The 23609-nt window shown below is 32.4% G+C and overlaps 2 protein-coding genes across 4 annotated transcripts in view; one reads left to right on the top strand and one right to left on the bottom strand.

Annotated features, from left to right (window-relative positions):
• Positions 1-1531: 1531 nt before the first annotated feature.
• On the top strand, positions 1532-4067 carry Prp3 (pre-mRNA processing factor 3). Its single transcript, XM_040714558.2, is given in 8 exon segments — positions 1532-1803; positions 1862-1989; positions 2062-2341; positions 2402-2545; positions 2547-3020; positions 3022-3326; positions 3394-3631; positions 3685-4067. Coding segments are annotated over 8 exon segments (1848 nt in total). The 5' UTR covers positions 1532-1677; the 3' UTR covers positions 3838-4067.
• A 6049-nt stretch (positions 4068-10116) lies between these two features.
• Positions 10117-23609, bottom strand: part of LOC121120243 (uncharacterized) — a 32180-nt gene continuing 18687 nt past the window's right edge. Inside the window, exons 4-9 of one of the 3 annotated variants that reach the window (XM_071889750.1) lie at positions 16354-16522; positions 11991-12105; positions 11626-11931; positions 11354-11546; positions 10623-10695; positions 10117-10468 (exon numbers count right to left, since the gene is read on the bottom strand). In XM_071889750.1, the coding sequence (XP_071745851.1) occupies positions 11527-11546; positions 11626-11931; positions 11991-12105; positions 16354-16522 (610 nt within the window). In that variant the 3' untranslated portion in view covers positions 10117-10468; positions 10623-10695; positions 11354-11526. Of the gene's footprint in view, positions 10696-11353; positions 11932-11990; positions 12106-16353; positions 16523-23609 lie in introns of those variants that run through there. The other 2 variants (XM_040715091.2, XM_071889749.1) reach the window with 2 other exon arrangements.

Raw genomic sequence — 23609 nt, 5'->3', positions numbered from 1 at the left:
AACCAAGTCATTGTATAAAGATTTTAAATATTTAGTAGACAATAAAATCCCTTTTTGCCATGGAAGATAAGCCTTTAAATAACCATCTCTCGATTTCTTCCTAATTTTCATAGTGGTGATCAAAACTTCCATCCTCTAATACATCAGGCTGCTCTTCGCAATGTACACCCAAACCACATGACATTTTCTTCTTATCAAATATACGACGAGAATTCATAACATCAAACCATGTGTCAAATGTAAGAATCCTTAAGCTTCGCACCTTCTTCTTTTCTTTGGTTTGATGTAAAAGAAATCGCATTCGCAGTAGCTAGGCTGCATAGGAAACCCGTTACCTTGCATTGTCCATTTATAATTTTTTTACAAGATCCATCTCATATCTTCTTTTTAAATCCATTTCATCAAAGGCCAAGATTGCAAATTTTTCGTTAAATTCAGAAATCTGTAATATATTTTTCAAGGCCTTAACACCGTTATATTGGAACCCAAAATAGCAGTCAAACTTTTCAAGCCACTTTTCCTGTGTTTGACGACTTGGAAGGGCAAGAACATAATTTTTTCTAAGATATTCAAAAAAAATTTGAAACTCATATATCTTAAGACAAGTGCAGTTACAATCTGATCTTTTGTATAGCCACGAATGATAGTCTTAGATGATTTGATACGTTTATTAAGGATGGACTAAGGTTCCCACGAATATATTTATTCACGATAATCAACTCATGCTTCATGGTCTGTAGATACCTATTGTTTTTTCAAAGATTTGAAATTTCCTTCTCTACCACCAGAAGTTTGTTTCTAAGGTATTGAATTTCCGATACAAATTTTGATTTGGGTAAGAGGTTTTTCCTTTATCTGGTCAAGTTGGAGCATAAGATGGTGATCAGTCTCAGGCAGTGCTTTTGGAAGAATTGTAGAATCGAACAGCGACTAAATTTAATTCTGCCTCCTTCACTTGACGGCTCTGTTTTCTCTATCTTTTTTTTTTTTTTTTTTTTTTTGGGGGGGCTTGTATATTCTTTTCGTAAGACAGAGATGGAATTGAACCGGTTTTAAATAAATTTCGAGTGGGAAATCCGAAGAGTTCATTTTGAAGGTATCGCTTAAAATAAGCCTCGAGATGATTTCCACAAATTCTAGCTTCCTGAACATTAAAATCATCTTCCCTTCAACAAGCCTCAATCTGTGTCTTCCTTATGGAAGAATCGGTGGTGAATCGGTGGTATGACGTGTTTATCGGACTTGAGCAGATAGCTACGACACACACACTTTTCTTCGCCTAATTAAACATTTATCTCCAAGTCTATATTCTATTTCCACCCAATGACATCATCAAAAAAAAAGAGAAAGAAAGTGACTTAATAAATCTGCTGTATTTTCACTTCAAATCTCTTGTTGACAAACCTTGTATTTGAAGAACATTGTGTACACTTTAAATTTTTGTCAAACTCCATGTAGCACTACAAGCTTGTATCCCATGACGTCACCAGTTGAAATTGTTATTCTTGAGATGTTTGCCCCGACCTTTTACTCTATTCTTGTCAACAGGAGTCAGAGAAATAACAAATAGGAACTAATAACTACACGGTGTTAGACCCGTGTTACGTGATTGTTTACAGTTCGGACCCGGATCGGGTGTTATATGAAATCGTATTGATCCTTAGGAATTGATCAAGTATGTCCTCAATATTGAACGGAGAGCATATCAAAGATCTTGAGCCCGAGATCCGTAATGTGATAAAGAAGTACTTGGGTTTCAGTGAGCCGGATCTGCTGTCAGCCTCTCTGGCAGCCATCATGCAGGTACGAGGATGGGCTGCTTCACACGCATCCAAAAGTCATTTTTTTTTCTATCTTTTAGGGCGGAGGTCCGGATCGAATCATTATTAAGCTGGCCACTTTGTTGGACTACAAAAAAGCCGAGAAATTGGCATCACGGATTTGGGATGTTGTGGATGACTTTTGCATTTCCCGAGAGTTGACGGCCTGGTAAGTGGTAAGCACTAGTAGTTGCCATCAGTCATTTCTAATAAGATTATGCATTTCATTCTATTTCTGGAGCCGGAAAAGAGCCTTGTTGGAACCGGAGTCTGGATTGTCCTTGGAGGAGGAGAAGGATGTGGAGAACAAGGAAGAGCCCAGCACGAAAAAACCCTCACTCATGACTCCTGAACAAATCCGCTCAATGATGTCCAATACCATGATGGAGCTCAAAAAACGGAAGCAAGAAATGAACTCTGGTAGTAATGGATCCAAGATTCCTCCTCCCGGTGTAGCTGCTATACCTCCAGCCCCCTTTATTGACCAAAAGGCCAAGACTATTGCTGCACTTCAAGCTCAGGTACCTTCCTTGTCTTAGTAATAACGTTCTAAAGCATCTTTTTCTTATTCTCTTCCCTAGATTGCCAGTAAAATGGAGAAAATGAAGGAGGCCATTAAACCTCAAGGCTTAATTCTGAACGATAAAGGAAGAATGGTCGATACTTCGGGTCAAGAAATTCAAATGATGCAGCACACACCTACATTAAAAGCAAATTTAAGAGTTAAAAAAAAGGGACGAAATGAAGGACTCCAAGGATGGATCTGGTGGGCAGCAAAAGATTGAAGCTAACCAAGATCCCTCCATCAAATTTTTCGATCCTAGATTATCGAAAAAAACTGTTACTCGAAATAAAAAAGTGTTTAGTTTTCATGAACCTGGTAAATTTCAAATTGAAGGAAATCGCATGCGTATGAAAGCTCAGTTGGAACGTTTACAGGCGGGTATTTCAACAACAGCTCGTAAAACTGGTATTACATCAGCAGCACAACTTGCAAAATTAGTTCCAAAAGGGGACGGAAAGGATCGAGTTCCTGATGTTGAATGGTGGGATCAACTTATTATGAAGGAAAATATCTACCAAAACTGTGAACTCCGAGATGAAGCCATCACAAATCTCATTGAACATCCCATTCAACTTCAGCCCTTAGAATCATCTAAAGTACCTCAAGTTGCTGTTTTCTTGACAAAGAAAGAACGTAAAAAAATTGCGTAGGCAGAATCGCCGAGAAGCATGGAAGGAAAAGCTAGATAAAATCCGATTGGGACTCATTGAACCGGATCAGGCAAAAGTGAAGCTCTCAAATTTAATGCGAGTATTAGGAAATGAGGCAGTTCAAGATCCAACTAAGGTTGAAGCCCATGTAAGGGAGCAAATGGCTAAAAGATTAGCCACACATACGCAAATGAATGAGGATAGAAAGTTAACTCCTGAACAGAGAAAAGAAAAAATGATTCGAAAGCTGAAAGAAGATACTTCAGGGGGTGTATCTGTGGCAGTGTATAGGTAGGAGGTCATGAACAAAATCCAGGTCCAGTATTTATCTGTTAATTTTTTTTTTTTTTTAATTTAGAATCAAAAGTCTTGGGAATCAATCCAAGAAATTCAAAGTCGAAACAAATGCAAAGCAGTTGTACATGACAGGCACTATAGTTCTATATGAAGATGTTAACGTTGTTGTCGTGGAAGGTGGTCCAAAGCAACAGAAAAAGTATAGACAGCTCATGTTAAACCGAATAAAATGGGATGAAGAAACGTATAAGGATAAAGATGGCGTAGAGTGTGTAAACAATTGTGTTCTCGTCTGGGAGGCAAGTACATTTAAGATTAATCATAAACTATTTTGTTTATATATTTATTTTAGGGTGAAATCAAGGAGAGACACTTTCCAGAAATGAAGTTCAAGGTTTGTCCATCTGAGATCTTTGCACGGGAATATTTCAAAAAGTCTGGTGTTGAACACTATTGGGATCAAGCGTACAGTGAAGCCGTGGTAGAGGCATCTGATAACATTTAAATTCATGCTCTTCCTCGTTTGTCCTTTTAAATTTATAATCAACCAGTATAATAAATAGATGCTAGTAAATACATATATTATACTGATACTTATTCGTTAGTTGTGAAATTGATTTTTAGGGTGTCGTTATGTATTTATTATAATATTTGGTAAACAAGAATTTATATACATTTTTTGCTAAGTATAAATTTTTTTTATTTATATGAATATACATTCAAATCTAAGGTTCATTGCTTGTTTTTTTATGAAAACTTTTTCTGGTTTTATTACATTAATTACAATTGTCAACATATCTTTCGTCTAGAATTGAAAGGGTGTATTTTTCATTACTTTTACCTCCAGAAATATAAAAAATGACATTTATAACACGAAATTTCTGCTTTTATGGCCTGAAGGTAGCACACTTTATATACTATCAATAAACTATGGAATTTTATTTTAAAATACATAATTATTTTCTCAAGTAACCAATCTTGAATAATTATTAAATATTATTAATTTAAAAAAATAGTTACTATTCTACTCTTTAATACAAACTAAGATTAATATCATACTGGTAAAAAAAAATAAATTACCAGATTTCAATAGAAATGGCTCAATTTTGTCAGTCTTTTGTACTTACAAGTAATTTTCTCCGATATAAAAAAAAGATACAGAAATAATTAAAATATTTTTAATCTGGGAACATGAATCTACAAAATATAGTTGCTGTTTTTTTTCTTTATCTAGATCTTTTAAGGCGAAAACTAACACCAAATCACGTAGAAATTGTTAAAAAATATTTTTCAAAAAAGACAACAAAAGCTAAGTTTTCGGATTCTAAAGGTCATCTTTATGTTTCTCGAGGTAAAAGCAATCCGGGGATCTTAATCTCAATCCAAAAGCAAAAATAGTTGAAAGTTTCCTGAATAGCAGGGCATTAGTCCGTTCAAGAAATCCTAAGCGCGCTCCCACTCATCTTTTAAAGCAATGAGTGCGCTCCCACTCAATTAAAAATGAGCAGCGCTCATTTTTTTCACTCATATATATTGATATAGGTGTATTTGAATTTGACAACTCATAATGATAGAAATTAAATTCAATAAATTGCAAGTTCAATTGCACCAAACAATTTGTGACGACCATACATTATTTACAATGCCTTATAATAATCCAAATGATTGGTTTGTTTAAAATAGGTCTATCAAGAAATTTTTATTTGTCTTTTGGTGTGCCTTGGTTACAAAAGTTTGGAACTACTGTCTTAGGAGACATATAATTACGAGGTTTCGTGCAATGTCATCCAGTTAAGCCTGATAATTAGCTTGAGCTTATATAAAAGTTTCTCAAGTTTTTGAACTTATGTTTGCGTGAGATTTTGAGATCTTATGTCAATTTACTAAATAAAAATATGAGAAAATCGTATTTCAGTTGGTAAAATTCGTTTACAAATAATAAATATTTATCTTGCAACGGTACAGGAAAGAGCTGGTGCCTTTGAGGGAACTGATATCTGAGTCTTCTTAAAGTGGCCAGTTACATGACAGGCAAACTCATGAACCGAAATCAGTAGAGTCACAGATACAACATGGAAAAAAATATTCTAGCCTATCTGGAGACATAACTTTAAGTATCTTTTCTTGGAATCTTTAAAATTATTCTTTATCTCTCAAATTTTTTGATGCTATCTTCTAAGATGTAGAAAATTAAAAAGTAATACAAACCTATATAAAGGAGTGAAAATTCAAGCGATTTTATGGCTCTTTTAAAATGATGAGCGCGCTTTCGCTCGTTATTTAAAACAATGAGTGCACTCTCGGTCAAGAATTTTGAGCGTAGCTCAAATCCTTTTCTGATTGGTGATGTTAAAGATGATCGAATTAATCCCTCTGATATCTTACTATATTTACTAGCTGTATTCTAGACTCTGTTGAATACTGATCTTTAATAATAACGTTATAAGTTTCTCAAATAAATTCCTAAATGTGTTATGTATTGTCTTATATTTACTTTTAAGTCATGACGTAGGGATTTGTTTTAAATAGATAGTAATGTACCTTGTGTTTTTACGAGTTTGTATATTTTAATACTCATATGTATGTACATCCTTTTAAATGTAATCCCTTACAGAATATATGTTTTAGTGTATGATTGTACCCCCAATCCAAAGGTGTTCTTATTGGCTTTACTCCGGTCCGTTGCTTCCATCTGTTGGTGGTGTTCGTAGAACATTACAAAGTGTTTATAAAATAATAGGATACTTAAAGTAGTTTTCTGTTTTTGTTATGTTCAATTAGGATGAAAGATCGACTGATTTCAATTTAAAACAAATAAAAGGAAATAATATATGAAGGGTTCACAAAGATTTTAGAAATAAAATATCATTTCAATAAGTAAAATAGGTGAAATCTACAATAACGTAAATTTATTTTACTGCATGTACTTTGGGAGAACCGATATAATGAGAACCGAACAGTGCATACGTTACAAGAGTTTAGAGTCTAATTTTTAACTGTATTTCCTTCCAACAACTTTTGAAAAGGGAAAAAGGTTTCTATAAAATATAAGATAAATTATCAAATAGTACAACAGTGGTTCCCAACCGGGACTTATACGAGCCAGGTTTAGTTTTAGGGGAAAATATGCTTCAGGTTTTGCTCTTGGCAAGGGGTTCCACATTGAATTATTATATATATTTTTTTTTTTCGAAAAAGAAAAAAGAATTGCCCTATTTTTAAGTTAAATAATTAACTTTTTCCAAACAAAAGGTCATTTTGAAAATAGAAAACAATTCTTCTTTGGAAAACTTCATAAAATGATATATGGCTATAATTAACAAAAAAGGCCTTAAAAACGTCATTCTATAAATATTACAAAATAAAGGACTCCACATTTTATTTTTAAAAAGTGAAAACCTTTTAGGAAAGGAAATAAAATAAAAAAGGACCTGGACATTTATCTATGCCCAGGCTCTGCTCACACTAAAACCGCCCAAATTCGGAGTCTTATTGCCTTGCAGTGCATCGTCAAAGATCCCACAAGATATTATACAGGGGCGTCCGCAGGATTATTTTTTTAGGGGGGAGGCTTGGTTTTTTTGATATTTTTGAAAAAAAATTTAAAAATCCTATTCATAAAAAATTACATTTTTTGGAAAAAAATTTCAGCAAATAAAATATTAATTGCTTTAGAAAAAAATGTCAAAAATCTATATTTATTTATAAGAAATATTAAATTTTTGGAAAAATAATTCAAAAATTAAATTTCATATATTAAAAAATTCATAACTATTCATAAAAATTTAAATTAAAAAAAAATAGTTTTTCTTGTGTATTCAAAAAAAATAAAAATGCTCTAAAACCAGATTTGATACGAGAAAAAACTAATGATATATTCAATTTTAGCTCATAAAGTACTTATTTAATTTGGATTATAAAATAACTTTTTTTATTGACTAATTGAAATTAAATGAAACTAAAGTTATTTAAAAGTGTATTTTTTGAAACCAAATAAAATTTTGGCAGAAGTTCAAAGTGATATTTGAGCTCCTTACAGATTAAAATAAAATATTTATTTACATTATATATACTCGTAATGCATAATTTTTTTGTAGTCTGTCTACTTATTTGTAAAATAAGCAGGGTGTTGAGTGTTGATATAACCTAGTGGCATTTATTAATAACTAACGGGAGTACCCACAATACTTGGAGTTGTTAAACATTGACTAACAGACACTTTGCTTAAATAATATGTATTTCCCTTATCTTTTCTTTCTTCATATGACGTACTGTGCTTGAGCTACACACGCTCGTTGCTACATTGATATTTCTTAGATCAAGTTGTCGCGCAGTTCTAGGATATTAATTGCACAGTCAAACATGAGGCATCCATAGGCGAACAGATAAACTTTGCTTTTTTATTGATCTATATATTAAATGTGAATGTTTGTGTGTGTGTGTATGTTTTTCCTTAAATCCCAGCCGAAATAATGAACAGATTTTGCTGATTTTTTTTACGTAGCTTCTTATGGTTCCAGAAACGGTTCTGCTAACATTTTTTGGTGTTCAAGGCCATGGTGGCCTTTCAATAACATTTTTTAGCACTTCACATGTACAATTTGAGGGCCGGGGTATAATTATATATTAAAAGGGTTGGTTGATACCCAGTGAAGTGGCAGTGGAATAATTTAACCTACCTCAGGGACCATAAGCCCAACCCCCATGGGATGTGATGTATTCTATCATATTAGAAGGGGTTCTTGGTCCTTACAAAAGCAGCAGCAGTGCAGTTTAAACTGCCTTGAGGCCCAGTATTCCAGGCTGAACAACCTGAGAGCCTGGGTGTATTTTGGGATATTATGAGGGTTCCTTGGTGCTCAAGGAAGGGACGACCAATCTTTAACTTGCTTCGGGCCGAGCAGATCACCTGCATAACTCATGAGCTGGGGTGTACTATAGAATGTCATAAGGGTACCTTGGTGCCTAAAAACACGGCAACAGTAGAGTTTAAACTTTATTTTAGCCCAGCACTTCACCTGTACAGCCTACTGGACTGTGTATTTTGGATATTAGAAGGGTTCTTTGATGCTCAGGAAAGCGGCGGTGGAAGAATTTAACCTGCCTCAGGTACCAGCATCTCATATACACATCTCGTGGTGGTGGAATAAACTGATTTTAAACTTTTTTGTGGCCGAGTACTTAACCTGTACAACCTAAGAGTCGGGCTGTATTTTGGGATATTAAGAGGGTTTTTTGATGCTCAAGGAAGCGGCGTCTGACAAATTAAATTTACTTGGGTCCAGCAGTTCACCTGCACAACCCCTGGGCTGAGGGATACTATAGCATTTTGAAAGGGTTCCTTGGTGCCTAAAACGTGGCGACGGTAGAGTTTAAACTGTATTTCGGCCCTGCACTTCACCTGTACAATCTGAGAGCTGGGTGTATATTAAGATATTAGGAAGTTTCTTGTATGCTCAGAGAAGCAGCTGTGAGACTACGAGTTCGGTGTCTGACCCAGAATTAAGCAACTACTTCCTGATAGCGGGAAATAATAGTGCTTATATATTAGTATACTCATACTTTTTAAATCGACATGAGAATAATTCTTAAAATCTTACGGTATTTATTTTTTGTTTTATTTTAAGCAGAAGAGTTCTTAATTGATTATAATTTCTTAATGTCACCGGTAACGATGGGTAAACCTACTCTAGTATAGATGATTAATCAACCATAATTTCTAGTATTTATATTACTAGTAATGATATTACATCTAATTTTGAAGGAATTTTTTTTTAGAAATATTAGTACTTAAAAATTAGAAAACTTTGCCTTTTTGGGCCTTTTTTTCTTTTGGGAGGTAACGAGGTGTAACATTTTATTTACATCATTTAATAAAAAGATAATATAATTTGGGATTATTGTTGAGCTGTACTATGGGTTAAAAATAATGGCAGAGAGGATTTAGAAACTATCTCCAAATTCAGACAGACAACATTCAATTTGAAACTATTTAGTATTTGCAGTGTATTATAGAATTAAAAAATAGATTTGCTTCAGAAGCCGTGGACTCACAAACGAGGTGTGTTCAAAAAGTAAGATGACTTTAAAATTTCGTGGGTAACGTACATTTAATATGCTCGATTCTTTTATTTTCTTATGAAATTTGCATATTCGTCAATTTTTTGCTATTAAAAAACATGGATCATAAGAATTTGCATCAAATTTTGTGTAAAAAAATGAAATTAAGTGCTCCAAAACACTTGAAATGTGGACAATGTCAGACGTTGAAACTTTTCATAGTAAAAAAAAATAAAAAAATGTTTACAAGAGGTACAAACTTTTCCAAGATGGCCTTGAAGTTGCCAATGCCGAGCCTCACTCTGGACGCCCAAGCACGTCAACAACATACGAAAGCGTTGAAGCAGTGAAGAAAATTACTATCAGAAAAGTGGATGAGGATATTTAAATATCGGTTGGATCGTCCCATAAATTTTTTCGAACGTTTTGGGCATGAGACCATTACTCGGAATAATATTTAGCTACCATCTTCATAACTAACCAATTTTTTTGTATCACAGATTGAAGGTGGTTTATAAGCAATACGAGAGGTTTAATTTGCTCAAACCACTAAATTTCACAAGTAATGGTTTCAGAGTTGTATTGTTTTTGTAATATCGGCAATCTTCAAATTATATGACATGAATTGTTTAGTTATTAAAATGGTTTCATTTTACAAATGAATTAAAGACAATAATCGGATTTATCTATGATCGTGGAATCCAAAACTGATCTAAATCTAATCTTAATCTTAAATATTTTATTGTGAACACAAAATACATCTACTAACAAACATAGATACATACTCATAGATCTTTCAACTTCTCAAGTCTTGTAATGTAAATATTTATAAAGAGTGTGTGCATTTGTATACATTTACATATTTTCTCCATTTAGATCTTCAAGCGTAAGTCGTCAGGGCTAAACAATCTTCAATATTTGCAGCAATGTCCATAATATCATCAATTTTTAAATGGCCTCCGTGTGTTTCATTTAAAACAATAAAAACTATATTTTGTTTTCTTTCCACCGAGGAGGTATTGAGAAGGATGATGACACTAACATGAGTCTGTTTTTGTACATAGTATCTAAACCAACTTGACATTCATAGCATGTTGAATCAGAAGTATATAGTAATTAATTATTAATTAAACACTAATGAAAAACTATTATTATGAAAATATAATAATATTAAATGCAGTAATTGTTGTTTGGCAAACGTTTGGAATCCCTCACTTTCCCTTCTGTTACCTGTCTTAGCCTCCACATCCACCACATCCTCCGCATCCTCCGCATCCTCCACATCCTCCGCATCCGCCACAACCTAAAAGGGTCAAAAGATTTATATATACAATAACAGAGACGTCCTAAGGGGGTGGACTGTAGCCTCCCAAATTAAGGAATTTATGCTTTCTACTCGAAAAACTTTTATGTCAGGATGACAATATTTTACTCAAAATAGCAAAATCGCTATGGGTTTTTAAAATTTTTGTAAGCAGCTGTAGATTTTGGAAACAGTTTCCGAAAGTTTAATATTTCAAGTTTTTTTTATAACTAAAAATATATTTTTTGTTTGAATATCTGGGGATGTTAGAAATTTTTTTTCAAAAAATTTGAAGTTTCATTTTTGATAATTTATATTAAAAAAAATTTCAAATTTTTTCCCAAAAAATAATTTTCTGTGAATAGCTTTAGATTTATGTAATTTTTTTCAAAAAGTTTAATATTTGAAATCTCATTTTGTAAAAATTTAATTTTTGAAATTTTTTGATAAACAATTAATTTTTGCACAAAGCTATTGATTTTTGAAATTTTTTCCCCAAAAATGTAATTTTTTTGAACTATTTTAAATTTTTTAGATTTTTTCCCCAAAAAATTAGCATTTTGATCAGCTGGGGATTTTGATTTTTGTGAATAGCCATGGATTGTTGAAATTTTCAAAAAAATTACAAAAGCCATCCTTATAGATATGTTCAGTATACCTCCGCAACCCCCGCAGCCTCCACAACCCCCACATCCAGCTCCGTCATCGCCTCCTAGAGAGCAACATCCGGCACAGCTTCCTGCGCTGCAGTTGTATCGTATGTGACTATTACTGGGAAGAGACTCGTGCTCTGACCATCCACAAGCATAAAGTAAGAGACATTCGTTGTTGTCATGATACACCGGCTTTATCTGAAAAAAAAAAAAAAAAAAAACCATAAAAAGTATAATTAGATTTAAATACAATTAAACTTCATTAATATTCTCTTACCTTTTTCCCACCTCTTTTCACTACCAAATTGGGATTCTTTGGGCCGAGGCTGCACAAGAAGATACAGAGTCGTAACCACAAAGGCAAGACAAGTATATTGGACTACATCCGGCTCCCAAGGACCAATGCTAAAAGTACCTTGACGTAGATTAACTTTGAGAGCATCGATGGAGAAACTGTAGTCCTTATTGGCATTGGCAAGGTTCACATAGCTTGATATTCGACGGCTTCGTAGAGGAACAAATTTCAGAGCAAAGTATCCTGGACTACCCTTTGTTCCAGGTTTACCGCGATTCCCTTTCGTTCCTAAAAAAAATGTAATCATTATTTATCATAAAATGGACACATAAATATTTGGAGTTTACCTGGTACTCCGGGAGTTCCAGATTTCATCCCTCTCCAAGCTGCAGCACAAACCCCCCAATCTCCTTCATTGTCTTTTATTAGCATAGCTCTCCATGTATTGTCGTTCTTCATTACCTGCAATTGAAAGTACGGTAGGAGTTGTAGAAATTTAATTATATTAGTATGAAGTATCTTATATGTGACCCATCAGAACAAAAGCAAGGATGATCTTTCTCAAGAATGACTCTGAAATGCATTAGTATTATTCAATTATAGTATATAATTAATTAGCTTTCCTTTATATTTATTGGTTGTTAAGTTATTATCCTTCAAAGGTACTGCAAAGTCCACTTAAATGTCACAAACAACAAAGATATACGGAGCAGGAGAGGGATATAGACTGTAGAGCAAAGCATTTGTTAGCGGCGCTCAAATTTTTGAGCGAGAGTGCGCTCATCAGTTTAGAAGATTGATAAAATGTTTGCCCCATTTATAGAAGTTTTATTACTTCTTCTGTTTCTACCTCTGTTTGGACAAAGCTATCGGTTCCCCCAGAGACACACCCAGCTCCTTTCTTTGTGGAGATATAGTTGGAAAATAAATCTTTATTTTTTGTAAACGAATTTTTCGAATTGAAATGGGATTTTTGTATATTTTTATGTGGTAAATTGACATAAGATCTCAAAATCTCAAGCAAACATAAGTTCAAAAACTTGAGAAACCTTTATACAAGCTCAAGCTAATTGTCAGGCTTAACTGGATGATATTGCACGGGACCTCATAATTATAATTGCCCTAAGACAGGGATTCCAAAACTTTTTGTCCCTAAAGTACACTAAAAGACAAATAAAAATTTCTTGACATACCTATTTTAATTAAACCAATCTTTTCGATTATTATAAGCTATTGCAAATAATGTATGGTTGTCACAAATCGTACAGCACACTTGAATTTGCAATAAATTTAATTTAATTACAATCATAAAGAGTTGTCAAATTCAAATACCAAGGTTAATAGAAATACAAGGTTAGACCATGTTAGAATTTTCAATTTGATACCGACTCCTGTGCAAGACAGGCAGATTTTCCCAAAACACACAACAAATCTTGGTCTATTACGTCACTATTGCTAGATTTTTTAACTTGATGTATCGTACCGACTGTTGGGCAAGAAAGTCAGATTTTGACAGCACATACAACACCTCATAAACTATGACGTCAATATTAAAAACCGTGGTGGAAGTCAAACATCAGTCGCTCATTTTTAATTTCGCGGGAGCGTGCCCAAGAAATTAGTAAGTGGGCGGGAGCAAGAGTGCGCTCAGCATTTTTTGAGCGGACTAATGCTTTGCTGTAGAGTAATGTTTTATATAGTAGAGGAGTAAGGACCCAGTTGATACTAAATTTACTTTTCGTATATTACTCAGCATGTAGAAATGATATTGAGACATGATCTTTTCTTGAAAAGTTCAAATCAATATGCAAGTTTTAACATAATTTTAATACCATATTTAATATTACTTAAGTTGTAATATCCATTTTAATGTTGCCCATTTGTCCCATCGATTTGAGACAGAACTGGGGAACGTTGAGAATAAAATTTAACTTAACTAAAAATATATAACGTTTGAATTAATTGGAAGTTATAAGAGGATCACCCATAAAAACTTCAGACCATTTAAACATTTAAAATTTAGATTCTCATCTCTACTCCCAAGAGTTAAATTCTTCCCACTAGCATGGGTCAATATGCTACTCATTGACTTCAAATTCTAGTTTATCTCACTGAATACTCACCAATTTGATACATTTAATTCTTCCTTTTACCACAAATATTTATATTTATATTACGAAACCATTTAAAATTAAGTGAAACATTTGGAGTTGTGTAGGTGCTGCATGTTCGAAGTTACTTGAGAACGTTTTATTGGGTATGAAAGTAACGGAACCTCTAGTTTGAAATTCAAGAGTGTTATGGATCTTCTGGAAGCATGCTCATAGGAAATTGATCCAAAGAGGATGTAGAGTGTCGTCGGGTGATATAAAATTAGAGGAGTTACAAATGATTGTCTCATTTTGATACGGATTTTAAAAAAATACGTCGTTTTTCCATTCACTAAAAAGTATTTCGAAGTAGAGAATTAAGAACCCCATAACTTCACTTACTTCATCTGGTTTGAGGCTTATCAAAAAATTGAAGAAGAAATAGGGATAAATAAATGGTCAAAGGTGATTTTAAAAAGCATTCAAAGCTCTTTGATTTCCCATTACACATGGTGAGTAAATTATAGGTTCATTACAAATTCGTTGGCTACAAATAAATGGGTGAAAAGAACGGCCAAGTATTTGTAGACTGTGTAAGGAAAAATATTACCAACTAACGTCGTTTTTTTTTTAATATAAGTAGAATAGTAATGTAATGAAAGAGAGAATTGAATTAAAAAAATCATTTAATGAATATCTTCAGTAATATAAGAACTTTAATTATTGATTCCAACAACGTTAAATAAATAAATCAATCAAGTACATTTTTTAATTCCTTAAGCCACTCCATTACACGATTGTTTTAATTAAATATCTTCTAAAAAAAGGGCCTTACTTTGATCAACTACAGGGTATAGTTTTTGTTTTGCGAATGGAGCGTTATTTACTTATATTAGTTTGTAAAAATAAGCGACAAAGAATGGCGTCATCTTGTGGGAAAATAATACAACTCACTGTATGATAATTTCAACGTGCACAAAATCGCAACTTTTACACAGCATAAATGATAAACCAATTTATGTAAGTAATTATGTATTGTGGTCTTAATAACTTTTGGGGCTAAGACCCTGGAAGGCACTCTGAAAATTCTTTTTAGCAAACGCCATTTTTTTAATAACTAGTTGAAATAGTAAGGTACAGACAGTCAGACCACCTTCCAGTTAATAAAACACTATTTTTTTGTACGCTCATGTCCTATCGTAGTAAAAATGAATATATTTATTTAGCCGTGATCCATTTGTTAAAATAAGAGGTAAGTATGTACATAATATGTTAACGTGAATACATTTGTTTTAATCCTGCAAGAATATTGAAATATCAAGGCAACTATTGTCTTTTTTGCATATTACTTTCTAAAGAAAATACAAACTCTTTTGAATCATGTCTAATCAAATACTGAGTGGTCCATTAAAATCTGAAAACTTTGAATTTTATATTCAACAAGATATAATTTATTAATTAACAATATAGTTTCAAAGTAATGAATACTATAATGTGTGTCTGATCTTTCTTAATCATTAATGTAGGTACCCTTAGTCCTAATAATGGATTTCAGGGGGTGGCAAAAGGCCAGACCCCCCCTATGGATGTAGTCTTCTGTCATGGAGTTCACCTATCACGTTTAAGTGTCATTTTCTTGACTTGTACCTAAGCTAGAGGGGATCTGTTTTGTAACTAATTGTTTATTAGTATTTGTTCAGATTTCAAAGGACCCCTAGGTAAGATTTTTCCACTTGGTTTGAAAACAAGTTAATCAAAGGCGTATTTAAACAAGATGTAGTAGATACAAACGGCGTGCTAAATTTGTTTATTTCCCCCTCAATGTGTCTGTGTGTTGACTTCTCTCATCAAATATTAATATAACTTTGAGCTAGGATTTCCACGTACCAATTTATCTATTAATTTTATCTTGATACTTGCCTATTACTTGCATATATTGTAATTAGGTATGTATATGTTGAAATATATTGGATTATGAGTTATGAGTCTTTGTTTAGAAGATTTAAAATACTAACTAAGTATTTAAATTGTTATAAAGTAGTTTTCCGATCCGAACTTTGTCAAATACAAAAAAAAAAAAAAAAATACTGTGAAATAATTTATTAAAAATTTAAAAAAAAGAAGATATATATGCGGACGCCCTTGAGTATTGAATAAACAAACGCAACAGATTGTTTTTTTTTTGTATTTATATGCTACTTTAAAAAGCATTTGAGGAAATAACCTTACACCTATTTACACTGAGGTAATTATTAGAAAATTTATTTCCTGTATTGTCAATGAATGATTTTTTGCCTTTAAAATATTTAATTAACTTTTACTTAATTAAAATAATACAAAAAATCAACCATGATTATTTTAAAAGTCATTTATATGAATATATTAGCATATTTTTTCGGGCTTCCAAAAAATAAATATATTTTTAATATCGTAGTTTCAAAATACTTAAAATAGTGATCTGAATGAATATGGGGGAGCCATAACCCTAAATTCACTCCCGACTATAGTAAATATCTAACTTATTTATAAATATGGAAAAAATAAGGCAGAGAAATTAGGCTGTAAAAAAGTTATTATCCTAATATTGTAGGCACTGTAGAAAACCTTAATAGAAACTTACATCATTCGTCATACCAAGTTCCCTTTCATAGCCTAGTTGCTCGAGGCCGACCAGATGTGCCACTACGGCCATTTTGTCTTGAACAAATATTTGCACAGCGGACATGAGAAGTGGTAGAGAATGAATCAAATAAACTGTCATTTCTCGAACGCTTCTCTCATTGCAAATCCTATAAAAAATAAAAAGGAAAATCTATTATTTATTTTGTATCAACGGCTCAGAAAATATATTTTATTAATAATTGACATGGATTTATATTTTCAAAAGTGTATGTAGATATAATATTATACTTATATACAGGTATATTATGTTTAGAAGAGGAATAAAAAAACTCTTATCGAATTATCTTTTTCTTATTTTCAATGTTTTTATAAAGGATTTATACTTTTTAATGCAAACACATACTAGGTGTGTTCAAAAAGTAAGGTGAATTTGTATTTTTAGGGAAAGTCTTTACTCATTAATCAGTGTTTATGTTGTCCTCTTCAAAGTAATACCCCTCTGATACCATACACTTGTGCCAACGCTTTTTCCAATCCTTAAAGCACTTCTCATGAACACTTTTCGGTATAGCCTTGAGCTCTTCCAGCGATATAGATTTTATCTCCTCTTTCGTTGAAAATCTAAGTCCTTTCATAAGTATCTTCAGTTTTGGCAATAGGGAAAAGTTACATGGAGCCAAATCTGGTGAATATGGTGGCTGAGGCATGTTTTTTTTTTACCAAAAAATCTATCACAAGCATAGATGAGTGATTATTTTGATGGAAATTTTTTTTTCCACAATTCCAGACGTTTTCTTTGTATTGTTTCTCGCAAGGGGCGTATAATTTTAAGATAATACTTTTTTATTGACCGTACGACCACATGATAAGAACTCTTGATGAACTATACGCGGTTGTCGAAAAAGAAACAAAAAAAAAAAAAAAGAGTAAAACCCTGACATTTAGTCGAATTTGGCGGGGTTTTTTTTTGGCACTGGCTCACCTGTGCTCTTTCATTGAGACGATTGGGCTTTGATTTCGATATCATAATCATATACCCATGATTCATTACTAGTTATCTAGTTATAACCCTTTTGAGTAAATCAGGATCATCATAGAGACTACAAACTGCTCCTGAACGATGCTCAAGCGACTATTCTTTTGGCCACAATTAAGCAGTTTCGGAACAAGCATCGCAGACACTTATCTCATGCCCAAAAAGCTTATGACTAGCCAACTGATATGTAACTTTTCTGATAGTGATTCGACAGTTATCAAAACAATTTTCTTCACTGCTTCAATATTTTCATCTGTTCTAGATGTACTTTGGCATCCTGAGCGAGGCTCGTTATTGACAACTTTTTGGCCATCTAGGAAAGAATTTAACCACTTCTATACATTGTTTTTTATTTTTTACTCAGAACAGTTTTTCCGTATGCCACTGTCAATATTTCAAGTGTTTTGGAGCACTTTACACAAAACTTCATACAAATTCTTCGATCCATGTTTTTTAATAGCAAAAAATTGCCAAACACGCGAAATACTTCTAACCTTTATACCTCTCACAAACAAACTAAACATATTATATACCTAAAACTGTAAAGATATGTTCGTGGCAAGTGTACTAACATAAAAAAATCGAACATACCAAATGTACGTTCCCCACAAAATTTAAAAAGTCACCTTACTTTTTGAAGATACTTTCAACGCACATACTTGTGTTGTTCGATACCCGAGGTAAGTAGAACTATTCGTATACTGGTACTATGGTGGTACCGGGATAAAATGATGATATACTAAATTGATATTGGGAACGGTTCTTCATACTAAATTAATGTGTGTGTACCCTTTTGTCATAAAAAAATTGTCCTGCCGATGACTTACATTCCTAAATTTCTAAGCTAGAAATTTCATTCTATTTAGCAAAGTACGTTGAATTATATTGTTATTAAATTTCTGACCTTGTCTCTCTTAACACACCAAACAAAACTCCCTTCGAACGCACCTGCAAGTGCATGGGAAGGCTCCTTCAGGACATTATTGCTTGTTATTTTTAGTCAAATAAGAATGGATTCTTGTACTGGAACCAGTACAAAACTATTGGTATCTTGACAACACTATGGGGTACTGACACATTTAAAACAGAACCACACTAAATTGCTATTGAAATCAGTAGATGTAATCCCATAGATTCATAACTATATTGGACTGTCAATTACACGAGACCCTCTGCCACCTCTAACAATACTATATAAAAATCTAATTTACAAAGGATTTGTCTTTGAGCAAAATCATCGGAAGCAAATTTTTAAACTACAAAATCCCTTTATTAAATAACTACTGGTAGTGCTCCGCATAGTCAGGAGTTATTAGGCTTCGAAGAACCGAAAAACTTGGCTTTAATAGTATAGAAGATAACTTGATACGTTAGTAAACCATTTAACATATATCTACTAAGATTTTGAATTCCATACATTCTGTCAATTCATGATTTTTGTTCATTTTTTTTTAGGATTTCAAATATTATTCAAAAGTGAAAGAGTTGCTTAAAATATCCCGTGATGAGGGTATAAAATGACAACAACGAACAAGGCAGGGGGTAGGCTAGAGAGATGTAGCCCCCCCCCCTAAATTAAGCAATTTTGCTTTTTATTAGAAAATTTAATTTTAAAACTTTAAACTTAACTTTTTGTGAACTGTGAATTTTGAAAAAACATTAAATTTACAAAAATTTAATGTTTGAAATTAAATTTTGATCCAAAAACTTTGTTTTTTTGTCAATAGCTGTGGATTTTTAAAATTTTTCTCCAAAAAATTTAATTTTTTGTGAATAGTTGTAAATTTTTGAAAAAAACAAGATTTAAAAAATTTTAATTTTCAATTTTTTTTACCAAAAAATTTTAATTTTTGGATTTAAAAAAATAAATATATATATATATATATATAAATCTTGCAAATAATATATAACCGACTAATATTATAGCTTTATAATTGTACAAAGTTCATATGAGTTGACCAACAAGAATTTTTCATCCAAGGTGATGTGATTGGAGCTTTTGCTCCTACAGGTATTATTAAAACTCATTTACTATTTCTTCTTTACTATTATTGTTCCATCATTATTTGCTTTTTCTCTTCTTACTCTAGATATTTGGTTCTATATGCAACTATGGAATTATTATTCAATAAGAGTTGAATACTATTCACAGCTTAAAAAAATAATTCGTATTCAACCAATGAATTTTAAGAACACTGTTTATGATAAAAGAAGAAAAAAATTAGACAACTAAAAATCAGAAACAGTGTACACTTGAGTGTTTTTGTACAGGGTGTTACCTCACTATCACAAAACTATACACTGTATTTTATGGTCAGCTGCCGATATTTTTGCTTCTTTTGTCCTATTCAGTGTTCTGAACGTTGATTGGTTGCATTATTATTCGCTCCTTTTCAACTGTGAACAATTCTAATCAATCATTAAGCAATAGTTCCATAGTTGAGAAAAATTGGCTAGCTACCAGCTGATTTTAAACCCTTTGTTTTTCTTTTTTTCGGGAGAAAAGTCAAAGGGTAAAATAAAGGTATCGACGTGAGAGATAACGCACTGTAGAATGACCACGAGATGCAACTGTTTATGTAAATGTCGCTTTAATCACGCATCAAGATAAATAAAGTATACATATGTTCGATATAGATGAAATATTTTTTGTCATAACTAGGAACTCGTATTAAGCAATACTTGTATATGCTTTTTAAGATCCGGAAAATCCCTCAAATCATTTTTATGATTCGTAAAAATTCCGTTACTCGAAGTCAGTTTGAATCTGAGGTCTTTTCGGATAATACAAGTTTACTTATACCGTACCTGGATACTTTGGGTCCTGATCCAAGAACCGTCCTATATCTAATATTTAAAGCATTATTAATAGTGACAATTATACTTACATAACTTCCTATTTTGAAGTATGTGTGTTTGGAAAAGTATAACTAAGCTTATAATTATGTCTTTTATAAATACATACCGGGTGGTAAATTGAAATCTGAAAACTTACTAAAACAATAACTAAAGGAAGTTAAGTGTACGAAATTAATAAATATTTCGATATATTAAAGCATAAACAATTACCTATAAAAGAAAACAAACCTGAAGTCTCTAGCTTACATACAAGTTGAGAAAAGGACATTATAACGTGATCAAGGAATTTATATTCGTGCACTCAATTACGCTGTGGATCACCAGGACCACTGTCACCGCCATCAGCAAATCTGAAACATTGGAGAGGAAGAAGGGATCTGTCAAAGAGGTCAAACTGGACCCGGAGCAGTTAAAGAAAGCAGCCCAGGCCAATCCCCTCAAGTCCCTCAGGGCCCATGCAAAAGATCTCGGGGTTTCACTCTCTTGATCGAGTCTTATGAACTCTTTTTTGACCCTCTTGGTCCCTACACCCCTAATGCCAAACCTCTTGACTACACCTTATGGTTGCATGTAGAATCTCCGTTATACTAACACCGAGGTCCTCAAAGCCACTGTCAGCCAGCAATAGGACGCCTTGACAGATGATTACTTCTACAGCGGGTACGAGGCCTCCCGGTTCAGCCTGGAAACCATCCTTACCACTAGGGGAGTCTACATTATTGATTAAGAGAGGTAAATCCCACAACTATTTATAGTAAAAATTTTGTTGAAATTCTATTGTTAATTAATAAATTATATCTTGTTGAAGTTTAAAATTCAAAGTGTTCAGATTTTAATGGACCACTTGGTACATAAATACTTTTATACTTTAAATACATAGATTGATCATAATCAATCTATGTAACGTATAGTGTATAGGAATGTCATAATCTCAAAGAAAATATCAGCAGAACTCATTATAAAAATATATAGTACGGCTATATTAAAATATAAAAAGTAACAAAATGTGTATAGTACACTAAAGTGTTGTTCGCAATACCGCTGCTACAATAGCTTAGTTTTTTTCTCAACTTTTTTCGAATTTCGATTATGGCTACTTCGGAAAAGTTGTCATGATGTTAAAAAATAGCCTATGCAAAATTTCATTTCCCTAAAATTTCATCTTCAGGGAGTACATCTATATCATTTCCCATTCAAAATATGAGTAGGATAGTTCCATTATATTTCAACAAATTTTCAAACAATTTTATACCCAGTATATTCAAAATTTATTTTAACTACACTGTTGCATAGATTATCATTAAATACGATTACCAATTATATGATTTCGTGGTTAGGAGCTTCAATTTGATGGCATAATCAAAATAATAATGATTTTCAATGTTTTTAGGCTTCGAGAGGGATATCTTTGGGGCCCAATTTGAGGATGAAGTATTGTACGTTTTTTTTTTAAATTTCTTCAAGAGTTTCATATTTCACTAAAAAATGTATTTATTTTAATTACTTCGTTCAACTTTAATTCAATCATGGAAATTAAATGTTAGTTTAACATACAAAATTGAAAATCATTACTTTTCCTTAGTTTTACACTGATTATTATACCATAAAATTCAAGCTCCTCACCCTGAAAAAATATATTTTGGTACCAAAATCATTGTTCTATCATAAGTATGACCTCTAAAATCAGTTATTAAAGTTTTTCAATATGTGAGTGCCACCTGGGGTTAAGATTTTAAAAAGGGCCATGTCTCGCTAACGGGTTGGTCGATTTTAAAATTATTTTTTGGGAAACATAAGTTTAACTGCATACATGTCATTTTTACATAATTCAACCTTGGGTATATTGCAAATCTTGAAATATATCCAATAATAACGTTGACTTTGCATGGTTGAATTAAAAGGAAGTAACTAACATAAATAATTTTTTTTAATTGTTTTATGGAATTCTTGAAGTAAGAAAAAAATTAAATTTCGCACAATTCTTCATCCTCAAATTGGGCCCCAAAGATATGCCTCTAGAAAAATAAATACATTAAAAATCATCGTTTTCCCTTAGTTTTATACAAATTATACCATTAAATTCAAGCTTCTCACTCCGAAAACCATATAATTTTATACCAAAATCATACGTTTATCATAAGTATGACCTCTAAAATCAGTTATTAAAGTTTTTCAACATACGTAGAGCTTAAAATTTTAAAAAGGGCATATCTTGCTAACCGGTTGGCCGATTTTTTTTTTTAAAGTGTAAGTTGAAGTTGCCATCTTTAAACATTTTTTTCTCATAATTCAACCATGGGTATATTGCATTTGCTAAAATATAATGGAAATACCTTATAGTAAAATTCTAAAAGGAGGGAACAGTCCAGCTCAAAACGGAATAGTCCAATTCAACATGGAATAATCTAATTTAGGAAAAATTTCTAAGAAGTTGATATAGGAATTTTGAGTAAGGCGGAGTTAGCTCTCCAATTATTTTTAGATTCAAAAGTAGCTGTTTTTATTTTATTTTTCCTTGTGTGAAAATAATGCTTTCATTCTCAATATATATTAATCCTTTAAGATACTGTGATGTATTTGACAAACGAAAATCAAACTTTCAACAGTCTCTTCAAAATTTCAAATTTTCATTTAGCGAGCACGTTTGTATTATATATATAATAGTTTGAGAAAGAGTGATAAATGAACCTGACAAGAAAAAAATTGTGATCCGATTAAATATTGCGATTCGAAATTCACTGCGATATAGCCATATAATGATCAGGGTCATTTGGAATCCGATCGATTTAATTGCAATAATATTCAAGTATTCAATCTATTTTAGCCTATATAATATATTTCCCTTTTTACCTTAAATAAACGATTTATAGACCTTTTTCAAATGTATTTACTTACAATATTTTACTATGACAAAATATATTCAGAAATAAATAAAACATAGTCTGCCGGCGAATAATAATATATCTACATAAATCATTTCTCTTCCCAGCTCTTTATTCAACTTTAACAGGAGCTGCTTCTCAAAGTAGTCGTCTCTCAACTTTGAGTTTAGTCCTCCTCGGAATCTGTTTGGCCTTGGAGAACAACTTTTTCGGCCAAGATAATTTCCAGACCTTCAGAATCATTCCCCCTGGTACCTTTCCGCTTCTTGCTTGGCCGTATCCATCTTTTTGGGACTTTTGGTGAAAAAATTAGTCCCTTATCACACATTCTGAGATAGCTTCCTGGATGGCTGATCTTCAAATAAGGTGGTCTCATGTTTATGCTATTTCTTGAGTCTCCTCATTAATAAGGGCTACTTTTAATTGATGGTGATAAGTTGATATGTAATTTTGTACAAATTGATCGGATCGCAATTT

The sequence above is a fragment of the Lepeophtheirus salmonis genome, chromosome 6 (assembly GCF_016086655.4).
Source record: "Lepeophtheirus salmonis chromosome 6, UVic_Lsal_1.4, whole genome shotgun sequence".
In the NCBI taxonomy this organism is placed as follows: domain Eukaryota; kingdom Metazoa; phylum Arthropoda; class Copepoda; order Siphonostomatoida; family Caligidae; genus Lepeophtheirus; species Lepeophtheirus salmonis.
The sequence above is the reverse complement of the archived record's forward strand: the minus strand, read 5'-3'. Positions and strand labels throughout refer to the sequence as shown.